Source organism: Pseudophryne corroboree, chromosome 1 (assembly GCF_028390025.1).
Source record: "Pseudophryne corroboree isolate aPseCor3 chromosome 1, aPseCor3.hap2, whole genome shotgun sequence".
Lineage (NCBI taxonomy): Eukaryota > Metazoa > Chordata > Amphibia > Anura > Myobatrachidae > Pseudophryne > Pseudophryne corroboree.
In genome coordinates this window covers 639,101,431-639,123,812 of record NC_086444.1, presented here as the reverse complement: position 1 = coordinate 639,123,812, position 22,382 = coordinate 639,101,431, and the positions used below count along the sequence as shown (strand labels likewise).

The following is a 22,382-nucleotide window of genomic DNA, read 5'->3' as shown; positions in this document are numbered from 1 at the left end:
ATATATATATATATTGTTTAGCACTACCTGCTTGAAGCTATTTTTGCTAAATAAAGCATAATAGACCAGGTGCAATACAGTTTTTTGTAAAAATATACACAGTCTCAAATATTCCCTAATACCTCTTTCAGACATACAAAAAGATCCAGTAATTTTCCGGCACAAGCTGAGTTGACCCGGATCATTTTTCTGTTTGGAAAGGTCAACCTGGGTAAAAAATCCTGGGTATCTACATAGGGTTTTCCCGGATCAGACACGGCTTGCTGTCTGTTTGAAGGGGTGCGATCCGGGTCTTTAGAGTCAGATTGCGGTAAATGGCGGTGATTGGATGAGCTGGCGGGCACTGGCTGCTTGGCTGAGTAGGCGAGTCTTTCTGATTGGATAAGCGGGAGGAGCACTAGCATTAGTGTCTGAGGTCATCGTTGAGCTGCAGATATTGCTAATGAGAGAGACAGCATGGCGCACTGGACGGAGGACGAAATAAGATAGCTGATGGTATTTAGAGGGGAGGAGAAGATCCACAGACAAATTACTGGGACAGTCAAGGATGCCACAGTGTATAACAACATTGCCAAGATACTGGCATCCAAGGGCATAACGCGGACGCAGCAACAGACTAAAGGCTCTGAGAAAGACCTATAACAAGGTTCATGACCACAACCACAGTGGTGCTGCAAGAATGGAGAAGCTGTATTATGACCAGTGTAATGAGGTATTTGCCAATTCTACACTGGTTAATCTGATTGGCATCTCATCATCCAGCTGTGCGTCATCACGTAGTGTGACACCGGAAAACAACCAATCCAGCCCACTGGCGCCACCTAAGTGAGATCACTGAAATCAGCAACACAGATTCGCAGGCTGTCATTGAGGATCCTGTCGCTGAGACTATTGAGGGTGTGGGCTATAAATAAAGCACTATGTAGAAGTCCATTACATTTAAAATATATCTCTTTTGGTGGCAATCCATGCTTCCTGCCTTCTCAAGACAACTCTCACGCTGGGGATGTATTTGATTCAGTTGGTCATTTTTTATCTTTTAGCGAACTGGAAGTTTGATATGGTGTGCCTCGCTCTGAGTTTTACATGTACCTCCAAATCCATCACTATGTTCAATCACTACCACCCCCATATTATCCTTCTTTGGACATCGACCCCTTCATTTCTTTAATGGCCATAATTTCCATAATTTCTTTTAAAACAAAAATGATATACAGGTTGAGTATCCCTTATCCAAAATGCTTGGGACCGGAAGACTTTTAGATATCGGATTTTTCCGTATTTTGGAATAATTGCATATCATAATGAGATATCATGGTGATGGGACCCAAGTCTAAGCACAGAATGCATTTATGTTACATATATACCTTATACACACAGCTTGAAGGTAATTTTAGCCAATATTTTTAATACCTTTGTGCATTAAACAAAGTGTGTATACATTCACACAATTCATTTATGTTTCATATACACCATATACTAGGGGTGGGCAACGTGCGGCCCCGCCCCGCTGTCCCACACCAGTGTGCAATGACAAGCGGCCCGAATGGCTGAGCCGCTTGTCATTGCGCTACCTAGCTCCCAGAAGCGGCGCCGCAGAGGAAATACCGGTCACGTCACTGGGTCTGCTGACCGGGATTTCCACTGTGACGTCAGGCGCTGGGCGGCACGGGGGGCGGGGCCACGGCAGGAGCGGGCAGCAGCAGCGACTCCATGCGGCACAGCGGGCAGCGGGGATCAGGCAGCGGATCTGCCACTGTTAAAAAAGGTAAAGGGATCATCATCTATGCTTAACTTTAAAAGCTGCTATATAGGTTCAGGGGAGGGGAGGGGAGGGTTGGTTAGGAGGGGAGGGACTGCTATATGGGTTTAGGGGAGGATAGAGACTGCTATATGGGTCCAGCGGGGAGGGGGGTAGAGACTGCTATATGGGTCCAGGGGAGGATGGGGGGGGGGGGAGCTAGTAACTGTGCCCAGGGAGAGACAGGAGCTGTGAATACCAGCATTACACAGGATGCTGTTTGTTTTCAGCACTGTTTTTTTTTTTTTTTAATTACTGGATTACTTTTTTTAGACATTTTGTATTTTGCCCGTAAAAAACGACGTATTTAATGTATATTGTGGTGTATGTATTTATAGTGTTACATATATGTATATATATATATATATATATATACACATATACACACACACACTATGTTTTTATTGTTATATACATAACTATGGGCCTAATTCAGACCTGATCGCTAGCAGGCGATTTTTGCACTGCTGCGATCAGGTAGACGCCACCTACAGTGGGAGGGGGTATTCACTGTGCAGGGGTGTGATCGCATCTGCAGAGAGCTGCACAAACAAAAGTTTGTGCAGTCTCTGCACAGCCCAGGACTTACTCTTCCAGTGCAATGATCGAGGCCGGAGCGGACGTCAGAAACCCTCCCTCCAAACGCCAGGTCCCTCCTGCGTTTTTCCGGACACTCCTCTAAAACGGTCAATTGCCACCCACAAACGTCCTCTTCCTCTCAATCACCTTGCGATTGCCCGTGCGATCGCTTTGTTCGTACCATCCCGTCGCTGCGGACCGACGCGCCTACACATTGCGGTGCAGTTCAGACCCGATTTACAAGATATTTTGTGTGTGGCCCTCGACTACTCACTGGAAGTGTTAAGCGGCCCCCAGCTGAAATAATTGCCCACCCCTGCCTTATACACACAGCCCCCAAGGTCATTTAATACAATATTTTTAATAACTTTGTGTATTAAAGAAAGTTTGTGGACATTGAGCCTACAGAAAACAAAGGTTTCACTATCTCACTCTCACTAAAAAAAATCCGTAATTTGGAATATTCCGTATTTCGGAATATTTGGATATGGGATACTCAACCTGTATTGGGATCTTGTCCCTACATATCATAATAAATGGCTGACTCCTATATTTTCTATATGGTCCTTAGATTTCTCCTTACCCTTACAAACTAAAGACTGTCTAACCAATTTGCCTTATATTTTTAAATCTGTCCATTCTTCACAATTACAGGAGGTACACGTGAGATTTCTGCATCGTGACTACATTTCTCCTGGTCAAAGGAAACAATTGGTAACAACTAGTGATGAGCGGGTTCGGTTTCTGGGGAACTGAACCCCCCCGAACTTCACCCTTTTTACACAGGTCCGAGCCATACTCAGATTCTCCCGTATGGCTCGGTTAACCCGAGCGCGCCCGAACGTCATCATCCCGCTGTCGGATTCTCGCGAGATTCGGATTCTATATAAGCAGCCACGCTTCGCCGCCATTTTCACTCGTGCATTGGAAATGTTAGGGAGAGGACGTGGCTGGCGTCCTCTCCGTTATTGTTGAACTTGATTGTGCATTATTGCTTAATTGTGGGGAGGGCTGGGGAGCAGCTGTATAATATAGGAGGAGTACAGTGCAGAGTTTTGCTGATCAGTGACCACCAGTTATCCGTTCTCTGCCTGAAAAAAATGCTCCATATCTGTGCTCAGTGTGCTGCATATATCTGTGCTCACACTGCTTAATTGTGGGGACTGGGGAGCAGCTGTATTATATAGCAGGAGTACAGTGCAGAGTTTTGCTGACAGTGACCACCAGTATACGTTGTCTGCCTGAAAAACACTCCATATCTGTGCTCAGTGTGCTGCTTTATTGTGGGGACTGGGGACCACCAGTATAATATTATATAGGAGGAGTACAGTGCAGAGTTGTGCTGACCAGTGACCACCAGTATATAATATATAGCATTACGGTACAGTAGGCCACTGCTGTACCTACCTCTGTGTCGTCATTAAGTATACTATCCATCTAGATTCTATACCTGTGGTGCATTTCAGTTGTGCAGTTTGCTGACACAGTGACCACCAGTATACTATATATAGCGGTACGGAAGGCCACTGCTGTACCTACCTCTGTGTCGTCATTAAGTATACTATCCATCTACATTCTATACCTGTGGTGCGCCTCTTTTTTTCTTTGCATCATGTGCTGTTTGGGGACAATTTTTTTGAAGTGCCATGCTGTCTGACACTGCAGTGCCACTCCTAGATGGGCCAGGTGTTTGTGTCGGCCACTTGTGTCGCTTAGCTTAGTCACACAGCGACCTTGGTGCGCCTCTTTTTTTCTTTGCATCATGTGCTGTTTGGGGACTATTTTTTTGAAGTGCCATCCTGCCTGACACTGCAGTGCCACTCCCAGATGGGCCAGGTGTTTGTGTCGGCCACTTGTGTCGCTTAGCTTAGCCATCCAGCGACCTCGGTGCAAATTTTAGGACTAAAAATAATATTGTGAGGTGTGAGGTGTTCAGAATAGACTGGAAATGAGTGGAAATTATGGTTATTGAGGTTAATAATACTATGGGATCAAAATGACCCCCAAATTCTATGATTTAAGCTGTTTTTTAGGGTTTTGTGAAAAAAACACCCGAATCCAAAACACACCTGAATCCGCCAAAAAAATTTCAGGGAGGTTTTGCCAAAACGCGTCCGAATCCAAAACACGGCCGCGGAACGGAACCGAATCCAAAACCAAAACACAAAACCCGAAAAATGTCCGGTGCACATCACTAGTAACAACTGAGTCTGGGTGTTGACCCAAGAGTACTACACCCAGGCCCTCATTCCGAGTTGTTCGCTCGCTAGCTGCTTTTAGCAGCAGTGCATACGCTAAGCCACCGCCCTCTGGGAGTGTATCTTAGCTTAGCAGAAGTGCGACCGAAAGGATCGCAGCATTGCTACAAAAAAAGATTGTGCAGTTTCTGAGTAGCTCGAGAGCTACTCCTAGCTAGCGATCACTTCAGACTGTTTAGTTCCTGTTTTGCCGTCACAAACGCCTACGTTTCCCCAGCCACTCCTGCGTTTTTATCCGACACACCTGCATTTTTACACACACTCCCCGAAAACGGTCAGTTACCACCCAGAAACACCCACTTCCTGTCAATCACTCTGCAGCCAGCAGTCCAAATGAAAAGCGTTGCTAGACCTTGTGTGAAACTGCATCAGCTTTTGTGAAAGTACGACGCGCGTGCGCATTGCGCCCCATACGCATGCGCAGGAGTGCCGCTTTTTTACCTATTCGCTGCACTGCGAATGAAAGCAGCTAGCGATCAACTCGGAATGAGGGCCCCAATGCGTTACTGTTTCACAATTTCTGGCAATGCCCAAAAATTAAGACATTTTGGAATAAAGTATTATGGTATTAATATACATTTAATCTTAGATTGACACTTGATCCACGAGCGATGTTAGGTCTTCAGTTTCAAGAATATGGTTTGTATCCCACTCATAGTAATCTCAAACTGTTTTTATATATTCTTCTTACTCTTGAAATTGATGCTTACCAATTGGATTAAAAGGAGCCCTCCTAGACTTGAACAATGACGTCTTTCTCTTACTCGTACAATGGGCCTAATTCAGATCTGATCGCAGCAGCAAATTTGTTACCTAATGGGCAAACCATGGGGGTCATTCCGACTTGATCGTTCGCTGCCGATTTTCGCAGCACAGCGATCAGGTGAAAAAACGGCATTTCTGCGCATGCATATGCCCCGCAATGCGCACGCGCGACGTACAGGTACAAAGCTCTTTGTGGTTGTGCTCAGGTTCTAGCAATGTTTTCCTTCGCACTGGCGGCCGCAAGAAGATTGACAGGAAGGGAGCGTTACTGGGTGTCAACTGACCGTTTTCAGGGAGTGTTTGTAAAAACGAAGGCGTGTCTGAAAAAACGCGGGTGTGGCTGGGCGTTCGCTGGGCGGGTGTATGACGTCAAATCCGGACACGAATAGGCTGAAGTGATCGCAAGCGCTGAGTAGGTTCAGAGCTACTCAGAAACTGCACAAACTGGTTTTGTAGAGCTCAGCTACACATGCGTTCGCACTTCTGCTAAGCTAAAATACACTCCTCAGTGGGTGGCGGCATAGCATTTGCACGGCTGCTAAAACTAGCTAGCGAGTGATCAACTCGGAATGACCCCACATGTGCACTGCAGGGGAGGCAGATATAATATGTGCAGAGAGAGTTAGATTTGGGTGGGTTATATTGTTTCTGTGTAGGGTAAATACTGGCTGCTTTATTTTTACACTGCAATTTAGACACCCCAACCAAATCTAACTCTCTCTGCACATTATATCTGCCCCCCTGCAGTGCACATGGGGCCTAATTCAGATCTGATCCCTGCGCTGCGTTTTTTGCTGCCCTGCGATCTGATAGTCATCGCCTACAGGGGGAGGGTCTAAGGTCTGTGCAAGTGTGCACTCGCTTTTGTAGCAGAGCTGCACAAACATCTGTTCAGTCTGTGGCAGCCCAGGACTTACACTGCCGCTGGGATTGTTTCCTGTTGATCAGGGCCGGAGCTGACGTCATACACCCTCCCTCAAAACGCGTGATCCCGCCTGTGTTTTTCTGGACACTCATGGAAAAAAACTGTCAGTTGCCACCCACAAAAGGCCTCTTCCTGTCAATCACTTTGCGAACGCCCACGCGTTCGGATTTTTCATCCCATCCCGTCGCTAGGCGCCGAAGCCTGTCGTGCGATGTGCCGGCGCAGTTCATATCTGATCGCGCGCTGTGCGAAAACGCACAGCAGCGATCAGATCTGAATTACCCCATGGTTTTGCCCATTACCTAACAAATTTGCTGCTGCGATCAAATCTTAATTAGGCCCAATGTACTTTGAATGCCAGTCCACTCTGCCTGACCTTGAGAGAAATGTTCTTCATTTCTAAAAGAGATAGGGACCTTACATAGAAACTCTAGATCCCTCACTTCAACAACATGTTCTAAGTGTATATGAATCAACAAACTCATACCTTTATAGGAAACTTTTTGCTACTGTGATACTTTGATTTATTGCTTGCCCCCAATTTGACTGATTGCGCTTTATCATTATTTTAAGCCTGCTTGGATACTACATCTATTATTTCAGAATGGATTCCTTCAGGCCTGGTGGTGATTTTTGGTCGCCATAGGTTTCTATTCCCCTTCGGGTGATGGCGTGGATCACCAGTATTTCAGCTGGTGTCGGGATTCCGGCGTCGGTATCCTAACCGCCGGGAACCCGACAGGCAGTCAATTGTGACTGCCTCCCCCTCAACCACGTATATATATATATGGGGTGTACCTGGAAAATACGTGGACACACAGTATGTCTTTTCTAACTTTCATATTTATCTAGAGAGACACAAGAGCATTTTTTTTTTACCGTGTGTATCCTGCGCTAACAGGCCTGCTAAGTGTTTGGGCACGTCTGCCCTATACCTCAACAGCGTATGTATATGTTGTTACTATCAGTGTTGGGTCAAGCGCTGGGGCTGTAGTGAAGTTGATAGAGTCTGGCTCCCCTGATATTATTTTTGGACTGCCTTGCAGCCTCACTTCTTGACATGTCACTGATATGACACCGATAGTTATAGCAAATCCCAAATTTCTGTTTACACATATGTTTTGTGTTCACTTCATATATGTTCAAATGTTATATGCTTTGAAAGGCTTAGGCCCATTGATATACAAAAATAAATGACGCATTTTTAAACTGGAAACAGATTTTATATTGGAGGTGATACATGTAAGGAAACGTTCCTACAAATATAGAAAATAAAAAGACATTCGCAACTATAACAACAGCGGTGGAGATAACACTCTAAATCCGTTATCTGCTGGTCAAACACAATATACAGAGTAGGGGGACCTATGCATCGTAGCATTTTTCAAGAAAATGATTTTTACATAGCTGTACTTTTGGTGTGAGACTTGACCAAAAAGCTGGGTGTCTTGAGACGCACCAGCGGATCATGGAAGCAGGCAGAAGGGGTCTATTTGCACCAGACGCATCCTGCTGCATTTGCATATTAGCTGTATGGTATTGCACAGCTGCTTCCTTGTGGCTATGCAATAGTGTACAACTCTGAATTAGGCCATATGTTTTGTTTACCTTATCTTGAACGAGTGTAACTGCTGAGTTGATTAAGGCACAAATCAAAAGATGACTTTAGTTAAGACATTGCTTAGAAAACCAAAGACAATGGTATTCCTTATTTTTACTTTTCCATACACAGCAAATTATCCTAAATATTCCCACTATATACTTAGTTTACAGTATTCAACTTTCTGTCCCATATCTTTATATATTACTTAACTGTAAATATACAGTATATACACTTTATCCATTTTGTTGTTTTAGGAAGTTGGACCTCAATTTATTTTGTATGATTGAAACGTTATACAGCGTGATCACTGTTGCAAAGAAGGTCAACATCCAGGATTTAACACCAGCACATCAGCATTCTCCCTTCCATTTAATGTGAACTTTCAGCCCGTTGTCTCTGTGGAGGAGAAAAAACGTGTTACACAATGTTATCCATTAGTGCCAGTATCTTATTGACTCTTCATGAAGAATCAGTACCTCACAAATATTGACATGGTTACCAGGCAATGCCAAGATTGGAAACAATATCCACTTGAATGTAATATGCCATTACAAACACCGCTAAGTGGCAACGTTTCCTCTTAATAACATTTCTGCTAGGAATCTTTCAACTCCTCATTCTGTGTAACACCTTCATGACAAGCCCATGTTTCATATGCTCATAAATAAGAAAATACATTGATACAGGTTGAGTATCCCATAACCAAATATTCCGAAATATGGACTTTTTTTAGTGAGAGTGAAATAGTGAAACCTTTGTTTTCTGATGGCTCAATGTACACAAACTTTGTTTAATGCACAAAGTTATTAAACATATTGTATTAAATGACCTTCAGGCTGTGTGTATAAGGTTTATATGAAACATAAATGAATTGTGTGAATGTACACACACTTTGTTTAATGCACAAAGTTATTAAAAATATTGGCTAAAATGACCTTCAGGCTGTGTGTATAAGGTGTATATGAAACATAAATGCATTCTGTGCTTAGACTTAGGTCCCATCACCGTGATATCTCATTATGGTATGCAATTATTCCTAAATGCGGAAAAATCAGATATCCAAAATACCTCTGGTCCCAAGCATTTTGGATAAGGGACACTCAACCTGTATTTTTTTTGTCCAGGGTAAATACTGGCTGCTTTTGCATGTAGCCCACAAATGTTAGACAGCTTTAATTTTCAACTGTAATTTAGATTTCAGTTTGAACACACCCCACTCAAATCTAAATCTCTCAGCACCTGCGGTGCAACATGGTTTTTCCCAGTTGCTTGCTTTTTTGCTTTACTTACAAACATGAATCAGACCCTTAATTTCAGAAATTGTCTTTTCCAGGATAAATAGCACTTCCTTTTGGTGAAAAAGTGAAACACATTTTTATTTTAACATTACATAGATTAGAGATAGGGCAGGATTATGAGCCTGATTCAGAGATGTGCGGAAGTTCAATGCCACATGCAAGCAGCATTGAACTGCCGTCCGATCTCTAGGAAGGGTATGCAGGAAACGTTTCAGTAGAAGAGATGACTCCTGCATGTAGCTGCAATCCCAGCACTGCGACCAATGTTGCAAGCTGGAATCCAACATCGCGACCATTGGTTGCGATGTTCCCCACAGATGGACAGCTGAGTAAGCCTCAGCTTGCGCAGCTGGCCAACAGAAGTGGGGGCAGAGAGGTCAGGTAGTCTGTGTGGTGACACGCAGACCCTTGGGTCTCCCCTCCCAGAAAAGTGGGACCTCACACCCCTCCCTGTATCTAGGAACTCAGCCTTCCCTTCGTTTCCCACCTACTCCCTCAATGCCGCTGCTTGTCAATCAGGCAGTGGAAAAGGAGAACTATGGGTAACAAATCAAGGCCCATTCTGCACATGTGCAGAACAGACCTAGCGCAGCATCAGATTCCCAATAATCGGGAATCTGCTTGCAGTCCCATTATAGTGTTCATCTCTGAATCAAGCCCTATGTTCTTTAGACCCTTAAAAGGTATGTCCGCACTGTTGCTGGGGCGGGCCGCTGCGGCTGTGTGATGTTACACTCAGCCGCTGCGACCCAAACCATGGCGGGTAGCTAGGCTGCATAGGCAGGCAGCAGCTACTCGCCGAGTGCGATGCTTTCGCACCTCTGCAGGGGGAAGTGTGTGTGTGTGTGGGGGGGGGGGGGGGGAGTAGGGCTTGACATGCGGTCAAGCTCTGACTTAGGGCTTGACATGCAGTCAAGCTCTGAATTTGGCTGATCTACGATCAGCTCTGAATCAGGAGCTAAATCAATATTGCAATTTAGCAACGCTGTAGATAGATAATTAGGTGCCCTGTGCCACAAAGGGAATAGGAACAGGACCCCCCACACACACAATGTGCACAAACTGTTATTATGGTTCCAGGAGAAGTTAAAATAGTGGAATTCCTTTATGAGCCAGTAACAAGGTTCCAGTAGCAGATGTGACTTCCCAGAGTAAGATTTACCCTGCACAAGTGTGGTTGCTGCTGAAATGAATCAGTTTGTGATGGGATTATTTTTAAAAACTACTAGTTCCAATGCTGGGACCTGTATAATCTGCAACCTGATTTAGAGGAAAATTAGTCAGCCGGGAAGTATACTATTTATTTGACCGTCTGTCTGAGCCCCCATGCTCCTGTATTCTGTATGGCATCTAACTAAACTTCCCAAACTGCCCTCAATATAAACAACCAGGAGCTGCCATCTGATCCACACCAAAGGCATGATGAACCCATCTGGAGCACATCTGCATCTCCCTCCTGACATGCCAAGCTACTGCTTCCCTCTCCCTCCCGACATGCAGTACCTAGCTTCCCTTTTCCTCCTGATATACCCAGCTCCTGTCTCTTTCCTTTGTCGCTCAGCTCCCCTCTCCCCCATGCCTCCTAAGATGCCAGCCGCATGCATTCCCAGCTCTGGGCTTCCCACTGCCGCTTCATTTACTTCTGCCCTTCTCCATTGCCAGCTGTCCTTCACCAAGAATCTGCTGCACCCCACAGGTACCTGCGGCTCCCAGGTGCTCCACTGGCAGTCAGACGTCCTCTCTCCTCAGCCCGCGCTTGTTCCGCTTCTCTGCCCCACCACGATGGGTTCACAGACCAGGACAGCACAGCCTTCCTCACCTCCTCTCAGAGCAGATGGCAAGGACTGTGTCCTTGTGCAAGCGCATGAAGATGGAGGGGGCACAGCCCTCTATGCGGGGCAGGGAGCGGAGCACACAGGACGACAGCTGCAATGCTGCCTGCTTTAATGTGCAATAGTAGTGGTGTGCCCAGCAGAAGAGAAGCCAGGCGGCACACAGACACTGGCAGGATCAAAGGCGCATACAAAGGGGGTTGAGAATGGATGCAGCTGGTTGCACCCACAGGGTAAATGTGCTAGGTGCCGCGCACCTTCCACACCACCCTAGTTACATCCTGCTTTTCAGGGGCTATAACACACACATACTAATAGATGATTTTTAGATTAACTTTTAAATGTTAGTACATGTACAGTATGTTTTAGCTCCTGAAACACAACATTGATTTTCATCGATTCTAAATAATGATCTTTAGTAAATATACCCCTTTGTCTCAAATTCAAGAGTAAACAGATTGGACGAATGCATTGTATGAATTGACAGAAGTCTTACATCACTTCTCAGAGATTATGTTAACATTTAAATGCGGGTATTAGGAACATGTTGTCCTACGCTATATGTAAACATTCTGAAGTTAGTTTTGAGGATCTTATCTATGCTGCTACTCTTAATCTATTGGCTACCGCTTATTCTAGTGCCACAAAGCTTATCTCTCTCTTGTCCATGCGTGCCTGCCAACATTGCTGAATAGATAATCAGGAATAATTAGACCATGCCACTCATCCAGAACCTGAAGTGTCTACTTTACTTGTACACCGTGTTTTTGTTTTTGAATAACAAAAGGTGACATGGAGGTCAGTTAAGGCTAATGGCCCCAAAACAATACATATTGCTGCTATTTCCCGAACCCCAATGGCCAGGTCGGAAATTTTGATTCACCAATCCCAACCGAAAACGTGATTGGCAAATCCAGGGTTTTTAAAATGAAGGACTTCCATATTCCCCAGTGGATTGGTGATCATTGGTGGCCACTGACTGGCAGATCAGCGGTTCCAGTCAGGGAATTGGGTAAATGGGGATTAGATGTTTGGATGCCTTTTAACTAGAGATGAGCGGGTTCGGTTCTCGGAAAACCAAACCCCCCTGAACACTGGGATCTGAGTCCGGCTCGGGACTTGCCGCCTTACTCGGATCCCAAAGCGAGGCCAAACGTTACCTTCCCGCTGTTGGATTCTCGCAGATTTTCGATTCTATGTAAGGTCCCGGTGATTGGTGCCATCTTCACTCTGGCTGTGGAGAGTGTACTGGACGGACGTGTCGGTCTCAGTACTCTGTTGTCTGGAGTGGGGTGGGTGCGCTCTCCCTGTCTGCTGTATCTGAAAAAGGGATGCTCTTTCTGTCTGCTGTATCTGAAAGGGGTGCTCTCTCAGTCTGCTGTATCTGAAAAAAGGGGTGCTCTCTGGGGTGCTCTCTCTCTGCTGTATCTGAAAGGGGTGCTCTCTCAGTCTGCTGTATCTGAAAAAAGGGGTGCTCTCTGGGGTGCTCTCTCTGCTGTATCTGAAAGAGGTGCTCTCAGTCTGCTGTATCTGAAAAAAGGGTGCTCTCTGGGGTGCTCTCTCTGCTGTATCTGTAAGGGGTGCCCTCTCTCTGTCTGCTGTATCTGAAAAAAGGGGTGCTCTCTCTGTCTGCTGTATCTGAAAAAGGGGTGCTCTCTCTACTGTATCTGAAAGGGGTGCCCTCTCTCTGTCTGCTGTATCTGAAAAAGGGGTGCTCTCTCTGCTGTATCTGAAAGGGGTGCCCTCTCTCTATCTGCTGTATCTGAAAAAAGGGGTGCTCTCTCTGTCTGCTGTATCTGAAAAAGGGGTGCTCTCTCTGCTGTATCTGAAAGGGGTGCCTTCTCTCTGTCTGCTGTATCTGAAAAAAGGGGTGCTCTCTCTGTCTGCTGTATCTGAGAAAGGGGTGCTCTCTCTGTCTGCTGTATCTGAAAGGGGTGCTCTCTCAGTCTGCTGTATCTGAAAGGGGTGTTTTCTCTGCCTGCTGTATCTGAAAAAGGGGTGTTCTGTTTGCTGTATCTGAAAAGGGTGATCTGTCTGTCCATTCAGGGACTCTGCCCCAGAGTAAAATTAAAATAATAAAAGTCAAAAACAAAAAGGCTAAAACTATAATTATAAAAAATATATCTTTTTTTTGTTTGTGCTGTAGCCCAGTGTACAATAACATTTTTATTTTTCATAAGTACTGTGACACTGCCTGTTAGACCGCAGTATATTATTTTCTACTCATACACGTATTGAATGACGCTGTTGGTGAAGCTAAACCGCAGTGTATAATAATATATATTTTTTACGCATTTGTGCGACACTGTTACTGCAGTGTGTGATATAAAAAATAATATATATATTTTGATTTAAATTAATATTTTATGCTTTGTCATCCCAGTATACATCCAGGGACTGCAGCTGCTCCGTCCATCTAGGTGTGTTCTCTCAGTACACCCAAAATAAAAGACATCTTATTAAAAATATTTTGTGCTGTATCCTCCCAGTGTACATCCAGGCGTGCTCCGTCCATTTCGGGGTGCTGTGGGCCTAATTCAGACCTGATAGCAGCAGCAAAATAGGTCTCTAATTGACAAAACCATGTGCAGTGCAGGGGAGGCAGATATAACGTGCAGAGAGAGTTAAGCCCAGTACCCACGGGCCGATACAGGAGAGATGTGTGCTGAGCGAAGCGCTCAGCACACATCTCTCCTGCCGCTCAGCACAGCGCGATCTGTGCTGAGCGTGCGGGGGGAGACGGGGGGGCCGCTCACTTCACCCAGCGGGTGAAGTGAGCGACCCGCTAGATTGGCCTGCATGCAGGCCAATCTAGCAGCAGCGATAGCGATGTGCGGGGCCGCGCATCGCTATCGCCGAGGGGGCTACACACGGAGCGATCATACTGATATTCTAAGCAATCTAGTCAGATTGCTTAGAATATCGGTCCGTGAGTACCCCCCTTTAGATTTGGGTGTGGTGTGTACAAACTGAAATCTAAATTGCAGTGTAAAAATAAAGCAGCCAGTATTTACCCTGCACAGAAGCAAAATAACCCACCCAAATCTAACTCTCTCTGCACATGTTATATCTGCCTCATCTGCAGTGCACATGGGTTTGCCCATTAAAAAACAATTTTGCTGCTGCGACCAACCGAGTAGGAATACCGGGAGGCGATCAGGATTCTGGGTGTCGGTGTTTCACTGGCTGTTGTGATTCCCGCATCAGTCTCCAGAACGCAAGGATCCCGACAGCCAGCATTTTCACTGCATCCTGAACAGACCTCTAGTTACCTTCCTATAACTGACTTATTGATTGGCTTCTGCATAATGATGATGTAGCGCATAACTTATGGGATGCGGAGGTCTTCTGTGTGTCATGGTTAGTTTATGCGGGTCTGGGACTGAGGGTGACAGCACAAAGGTCGACACACCTTAGGTCGACGCCAATTGGTCGACACACCTTAGGTCGACATGGACAAAAGGTCGACAGGAACAAGGTCGACATGGAAAAAGGTCGACATGAGTTTTTTATGGTTTTTTGGTGTCGTTTTCTTCGTAGAGTGACCGGGAACCCCAATTAGTGCACCACGTCCCCTCGCATGGCTCGCTTCGCTCGCCATGCTTCGGGCATGGTGCCTTCGCTCCGCTACCGCTTCGATCGGCACACTTTACCGTTCCAATCGTAGTCCACGTGGATCGTTAAGTATGAAAAGGTTCAAAAAAAGAAAAAAATCATGAAAGACTCATGTCGACCTTTTTCCATGTCGACCTTGTTCCTGTCGACCTTTTGTCCATGTCGACCTAAGGTGTGTCGACCAATTGGCGTCGACCTAAGGTGTGTCGACCTTTGTGCTGTCGACCTGGAGTCCGGATACCACATATGCAGCATTCTCGGTAGTGCCTGACGAGTGTGAATCCCGGTGGACATTAAGTGACACTCTATTGCTGAAATCAAAGCTGGTTTCTGCTATTGGTAAGCACATAGAGGAGTTTTTCTTTCTGAAACAAGTTCCCACCTGGTATTTTATGTGGTATCCGGACTCCAGGTCGACAGCACAAAGGTCGACACACCTTAGGTCGACGCCAATTGGTCGACACACCTTAGGTCGACATGGACAAAAGGTCGACATGGACAAAATGTCGACAGGAACAAGGTCGACATGGAAAAAGGTCGACATGCGTTTTTCACAATTTTTTTCTTTTTTTGAACCTTTTCATACTTAACGATCCACGTGGACTACGATTGGAACGGTAAAGTGTGCCGAGCGAAGCGGGAGCGGAGCGAAGGCACCATGCCCGAAGCATGGCGAGCGAAGCGGTGCACTAATTGGGGTTCCCGGTCACTCTACGAAGAAAACGACACCAAAAAAACATAAAAAACTCATGTCGACCTTTTTCCATGTCGACCTTGTTCCTGTCGACCTTTTGTCCATGTCGACCTAAGGTGTGTCGACCAATTGGCGTCGACCTAAGGTGTGTCGACCTTTGTGCTGTCGACCCTCAGTCCCAGACCCATTTTATGTGAGGCTCATTGGGCCAAAATGCCAGTGATCAACTTGCAAAGCAAATGTAACACCAATGCAAAGATTGACTTTCAGATTGCAGCTTTAAACTCCCATCAGTATGACAGGTGCTTGCATATCACACAAAATTTCTTACTGTAAAAGGTGAACTAACAAGATGATATCCACTAAGGTGCCAACAAATGGATACAACAGTGGTATTATGAAAATGGAGATAAGGCCAATGCTGTACAAGGGGCCAAAAGCAGCTGCAGCAGGATCTTATTCACAAAGATTCCTAATGGTGTCTGATTTTATGAGTCGAAAAAAATAACCTTGTGTTTCCGTGAATTCCACTCCAACCTCTCTAATCTACTCGCGCATTGCAGTCCTGAAAATGACAGACATAAGCATCATTTTCTGAATGCTTGCTCTCTTCCCAAGCTCACCTCTGCACAGTGGCTGTCTGTGTTGTGACAGATGTTTTTTTAAATGCAGTTATGAAAGGTTATAAATTTGATACTGTCACTATCAGGGCAGAGATTGTGGTTATACCAAAATACGGGCAGACATCCAAATATCTGTGGCAATTATCACAGACTCTGATATGTCATTGCATTGTTGGTCCACCCTCATCAGGTGGGTTTCTTTCCCAGGTATAAAGCCATAGATATCTGCAGAATCAATGTAACCTTGTGTCCAGTGCTAAAGCACCACTTGTGCTGATGGCTTAGGACACAGAAAAGGTATTTCCAGGGTTTCCAGGTCTTTAACGCATAGGGGTATATTCAAGTCGAAAGCTGCCGTCCGTCGAAAATACTTTTTTAGGTCTGAAGGGGTTCCGACCTATTCAATCTAACCCCAAATTATTCGACAAGTCGAAGAATTCGACTTGTTGAAAAGCACGTGGATCGGCGGAATAGCTATCAATCCACGTGCTTGAGTCAAAAATGGGGACAAAACAGACAGGTTTGGCCCCCTTTTCGACCATCTCAATTCGACTTTAAAAAAAGTCAAAGTGAGATGTGGGAGATGGGGAGAGAGAGATGAGATGTGAGAGACCGGGAGAGCCACGGGCAGACGGAGAGCAGCACCGGAGGATGTCTCAGCCGCCACTCACAGCAGCATCCACCCGGCTCCAGCAAGCAAGCCCTCGCTTGCTGGATCCGGGTGGATGCTGCCGTGAGCGGCGGCTGTGATGCAGAAGCAGAGATGGGGGAGAGGAGGAGACGGGGCGAGGGGGGGGGGGGGGGAGAACAGCGCTCCCTCCAGTTATACTTCCCGCTGCTGTAGCGCTGCTTTTCAGCCATATGGCACAAGCTGTCCGATATGTCTGAGCTCCTCCAAGTAGTGTACCATGGCAAATTTTTCTTTGAATTTTGCATCTTATTTGCATTGCAGATGCAGCAAAACACCACTCACAGAGTACTAGAGGCACTGTTCTGCAACTTTAACTGCACAGGCAAGGCCGTCGCGATGCAGTACGCCTGGTAAGCATTGCAGGGTGCCGCCTGGCTGGAGAGGTGCTCTACCCACTCTGCTGCTATCAAGTGCGTCGCCTGTCAAACTGTATGATAGGGAAGCCAATCCCGGGATCGGCGGGATCCCGGGATTTAGGCCCAAGAACATCCGGGATTCAATCCCAGGATTGGAAGCTCCAATCCCAGGGATTGAGGGATCAGGTGGCCCTTAGTTGTTTTTTTAACCGGGCAGCATTGAGCGTCCCCAGTGGCGTAACTAGAAATTTTTCTCCCCCAAGCCAAAAAATTCTTCCTCCTTATAGTAATGCCCAGTATAAATTATGCCACATACTGCAATGGCTCTTAGACATTATGCCACACACAATAATGCACATGACACAATATGCACACACCATAATGCCCCCCGACACATTATGCCACACACCGTAATGCCTGTGACACATTATGACAGGAATCGCAATGCCCGTTATACATTATGCTACACACTGCAATGCCCCTGATACATTATAGCACATACAATGCCTGTGACACATTATGACACACACCGCAATGACCCTGAGACATTATACCACATACCACAATGCCCGTGATATAGTATACAACACACCGTAATGCCTGACACATTATGACACACACCGCAATGTCCGTGATACAATATGCCACACACTGCAATGCCCATTATACATTATGCCACATACTGCAATGCCCCTGAGACATTATACCACATACCACAATGCCCGTGATATAGTATACCATACACCGTAATGCCTGTGACACATACCGCAATGCCCGTTATACCCTATGCCACACACCGCAATGCCCGTTAAACATTATGCCACACTGCAATGCCCCTGAGACATTATACCACATACCACAATGCCCGTGATATAGTATGCCACACACCGTAATGCCTGTGACACATTATGACACACACCGCAATGTCCGTGATACATTATGCCACACACCGTAATGCCCATTACACATTAAGTCCTACAGTAAGGCTTCTAATTACTTTTAAATTACCTGCTCGTTGCCAGGGGTTTCATGCTCTTGGTTCCATGCACGGTGCCAGGGGTTTTCATGCTCAGGGTGTCATGCTCGTTGCCAGGGGTTTCATGCACTGGGTGTCATGCTCGTTGCTAGGGGTTTCATGCACTGGGTGTCATGGTCGTTGCTAGGGTGTAGTGCTTGTTGCTAGGGCTATGCTCCCAGTGCCACATATTATGCCCCCAGTGCCAGGTACTCACATACCCCCAGTGCCAAATATAGCCCCCCCCTCCCCCATGTGCCAGATACACATATACCTCCCCAGTGCCACATATGCCCCCAGTGCCAGATATTCTTCCACAGTGCAAGGTACTCACATGCCCCCAGTGCCAAATATAGCCCCCCCCCATGTGCCAGGTACACATATAACCCCCCAGTGCCACATATGCCCCCAGTGCCAGATATTCCCCCACAGTGCCAGGTATTCACATGCCCCGATTGCCAAATATAGCCCCCCCCCATGTGCCAGGTACACATATACTCCCCCCAGTACCACATATGCCCCCTCAGTGCTACATATGTCCCCCGAAGGGCTCCCCCTGTGCCGAATATGCTCCCCCAGTGCCAGTTAAATTCCCCCCGCCCCCCCGCGCTACCCCGCTATTTTGTGATGGAGGGACACGGAGGGCACAGCGCGCGCCTCTCCTGTGTCCCTCCTGCGTCTCCGGCGGGTCTGTTAAAGGAAGTGCCGGTTCGTGAGCCAATCAGAGCTCACGAACGGCACTTCATTTATTAGACCCACCGGAGATCCAGGAGGGACACAGGAGAGGCGCGCGCTGTGCCCTCCGTGTCCCTCCTTACAGCAGCGGAGGGAAGGAGGAAGAGGAGACAGCAGATTGACATGCGGATGCTCGTCCGCATGTCAATCTGCGCTAAATCAGTGGCGGCGCCCCCGCAGCCCTGCGCCCCCAAGCCACCGCGAGGGCTGCGGGGGCAGTAGTTACGCCACTGAGCGTCCCCAGGATGCTCAGACGCTGCTCATCTCTCTCCTCCCGGCTCCCCTGCGCAGCGTGACGTGCAGTCACAGGTCACACTGCGCCATCCGCTGCCACCCGCTGCCGCCACTGAGAGCCGCCGAGAGAGATAATAAGAATTTACTCACCGGTAATTCTATTTCTCGTAGTCCGTAGTGGATGCTGGGAACTCCGTAAGGACCATGGGGAATAGACGGGCTCCGCAGGAGACTGGGCACTCTAAAAGAAAGATTAGGTACTATCTGGTGTGCACTGGCTCCTCCCTCTATGCCCCTCCTCCAGACCTCAGTTAGGGAAACTGTGCCCGGAAGAGCTGACACAACAAGGAAAGGATTTGGAATCCAGGGTAAGACTCATACCAGCCACACCAATCACACTGTACAACTTGTGATAACCATACCCAGTTAACAGTATGAACAACAACTGAGCCTACTTTTACGGATGGCTCATAACAATAACCCTTTAGTGAAGCAATAACTATATACATGTATTGCAGAGAGTCCGCACTTGGGACGGGCGCCCAGCATCCACTACGGACTACGAGAAATAGAATTACCGGTGAGTAAATTCTTATTTTCTCTGACGTCCTAGTGTATGCTGGGAACTCCGTAAGGACCATGGGGATTATACCAAAGCTCCCAAACGGGCGGGAGAGTGCGGATGACTCTGCAGCACCGAATGAGCAAACTCAAGGTCCTCCTCAGCCAGGGTATCAAACTTGTAGAATTTAGCAAATGTGTTTGAACCCGACCAAGTAGCAGCTCGGCAAAGCTGTAAAGCCGAGACCCCTCGGGCAGCCGCCCAAGAAGAGCCCACCTTCCTTGTGGAATGGGCTTTTACTGATTTAGGATGCGGCAGTCCAGCCGCAGAATGTGCCAGCTGAATCGTGCAACAGATACAGCGAGCAATAGTTTGCTTTGAAGCAGGAGCACCTAGCTTGTTGGGTGAATGCAGGATAAATAGCGAGTCAGTTTTCCTGACTCCAGCCGTCCTGGAAACATAAATTTTCAAAGCCCGGACTACGTCCAGCAACTTGGAATCCTCCAAGTCCCGAGTAGCCGCAGGCACCACAATAGGTTGGTTCAAATGAAACGCTGATACCACCTTTGGGAGAAATTGGGGACGAGTCCTCAATTCTGCCCTGTCTATATGGAAGATCAGATACGGGCTTTTACACGACAAAGCCGCCAATTCTGACACACGCCTAGCTGAAGCTAAGGCCAACAGCATGACCACCTTCCACGTGAGATACTTTAGCTCCACGGTCCTAAGTGGCTCAAACCAGTGTGATTTCAGGAAATCCAACACAACGTTAAGATCCCAAGGTGCCACTGGAGGCACAAAAGGGGGCTGAATATGCAGCACTCCCTTTACAAACGTCTGAACTTCAGGCAGTGAAGCCAGTTCTTTTTGAAAGAAAATAGATAGGGCCGAAATCTGGACCTTTATGGACCCCAATTTTAGGCCCATAGTCATCCCTGACTGTAGGAAGTGCAGAAATCGACCCAGCTGGAATTCCTCTGTTGGGGCCTTCCTGGCCTCACACCAAGCGACATATTTCCGCCATATGCGGTGATAATGCTTTGCTGTCACATCCTTCCTAGCTTTTATCAGCGTAGGAATCACTTCATCTGGAATGCCCTTTTCCGTTAGGATCCGGCATTCAACCGCCATGCCGTCAAACGCAGCCGCGGTAAGTCTTGGAACAGACAGGGCCCCTGCTGTAACAGGTCCTATCTGAGAGGCAGAGGCCATGGGTCCTCTGAGATAATTTCTTGTAGTTCTGGGTACCAAGTTCTTCTTGGCCAATCCGGAACGATGAGTATAGTTCTTACTCCTCTCTTTCTTACTATCCTCAGTACCTTGGGTATGAGAGGAAGAGGAGGGAACACATAAACCGACTGGTACACCCACGGTGTCACTAGTGCGTCCACAGCTATCGCCTGAGGGTCCCTTGACCTGGCGCAATATTTTTTTAGCTTTTTGTTGAGGCGGGACGCCATCATGTCCACCCGTGGCAGTTCCCAGCGATTTACAATCTGTGTGAAGACTTCTTGATGAAGTCCCCACTCTCCCGGGTGGAGGTCGTGCCTGCTGAGGAAGTCTGCTTCCCAGTTGTCCACTCCCGGAATGAACACTGCTGACAGTGCTAGCACGTGATTCTCCGCCCATCGAAGAATCCTTGTGGCTTCTGCCATTGCCATCCTGCTTCTCGTGCCGCCCTGGCGGTTTACATGGGCGACCGCCGTGATGTTGTCTGACTGAATCAGTACTGGTTGGTTTTGAAGCAGGGGCTCTGCTTGACTCAGGGCGTTGTAAATGGCCCTTAGTTCCAGTATATTTATGTGTAGTGAAGTCTCCAGACTTGACCACTGTCCTTGGAAGTTTCTTCCCTGAGTGACTGCCCCCCATCCTCGGAGGCTTGCATCCGTGGTCACCAGGACCCAGTCCTGTATGCCGAACCTGCGGCCCTCGAGAAGATGAGCACTCTGCAGCCACCACAGCAGAGACACCCTGGCCCTTGGGGACAGGGTGATCAACCGATGCATCTGAAGATGCGATCCGGACCATTTGTCCAACAGATCCCACTGAAAGATCCTTGCATGGAACCTGCCGAAGGGAATTGCTTCGTAAGAAGCCACCATCTTTCCCAGGACTCGCGTGCAGTGATGCACCGACACCTGTTTTGGTTTCAGGAGGTCCCTGACCAGAGATGACAATTCCTGGGCCTTCTCCACCGGGAGAAACACCTTCTTCTGTTCTGTGTCCAGAATCATGCCCAGGAAAAGCAGACGCGTCGCAGGAATCAGCTGCGACTTTGGAACATTCAGAATCCAGCCGTGCTGTTGCAACACTTCCTGAGAGAGTGCTACGCTGACCAACAACTGCTCTCTGGACCTCGCCTTTATGAGGAGATCGTCCAAGTACGGGATAATTATAACTCCCTTCTTCCGAAGGAGTATCATCATTTCGACCATTACCTTGGTAAATATTCTCGGTGCCGTGGAGAGACCAAACGGTAACGTCTGGAATTGGTAATGACAGTCAAGTACCACAAACCTGAGGTATTCCTGGTGAGGTGGGTAAATGGGGACATGCAAGTAAGCATCCTTGATGTCCAACGACACCATAAAATCCCCCTCTTCCAGGCTTGCAATAACCGCCCTGAGCGATTCCATTTTGAACTTGAACTTCTTTATATAAGTGTTCAAGGATTTTAAATTCAGAATGGGTCTCACCGAACCGTCCGGTTTCGGTACCACAAACATTGTGGAATAGTAACCCCTTCCCTGTTGAAGGAGGGGGACCTTGATTATCACCTGCTGGAGGTACAGC

General features: G+C 47.1%; 1 protein-coding gene across 1 annotated transcript in view; it reads right to left on the bottom strand.

Annotated features, from left to right (window-relative positions):
• Positions 1–8,171: 8,171 nt before the first annotated feature.
• SPINK2 (serine peptidase inhibitor Kazal type 2) overlaps positions 8,172–22,382 on the bottom strand; it is a 52,875-nt gene continuing 38,664 nt past the window's right edge. The window contains exon 4 of the mRNA XM_063925348.1: positions 8,172–8,327. Within this exon, the coding sequence (XP_063781418.1) occupies positions 8,282–8,327 (46 nt within the window). The 3' untranslated portion in view covers positions 8,172–8,281. The remainder of the gene's footprint in view (positions 8,328–22,382) is intronic.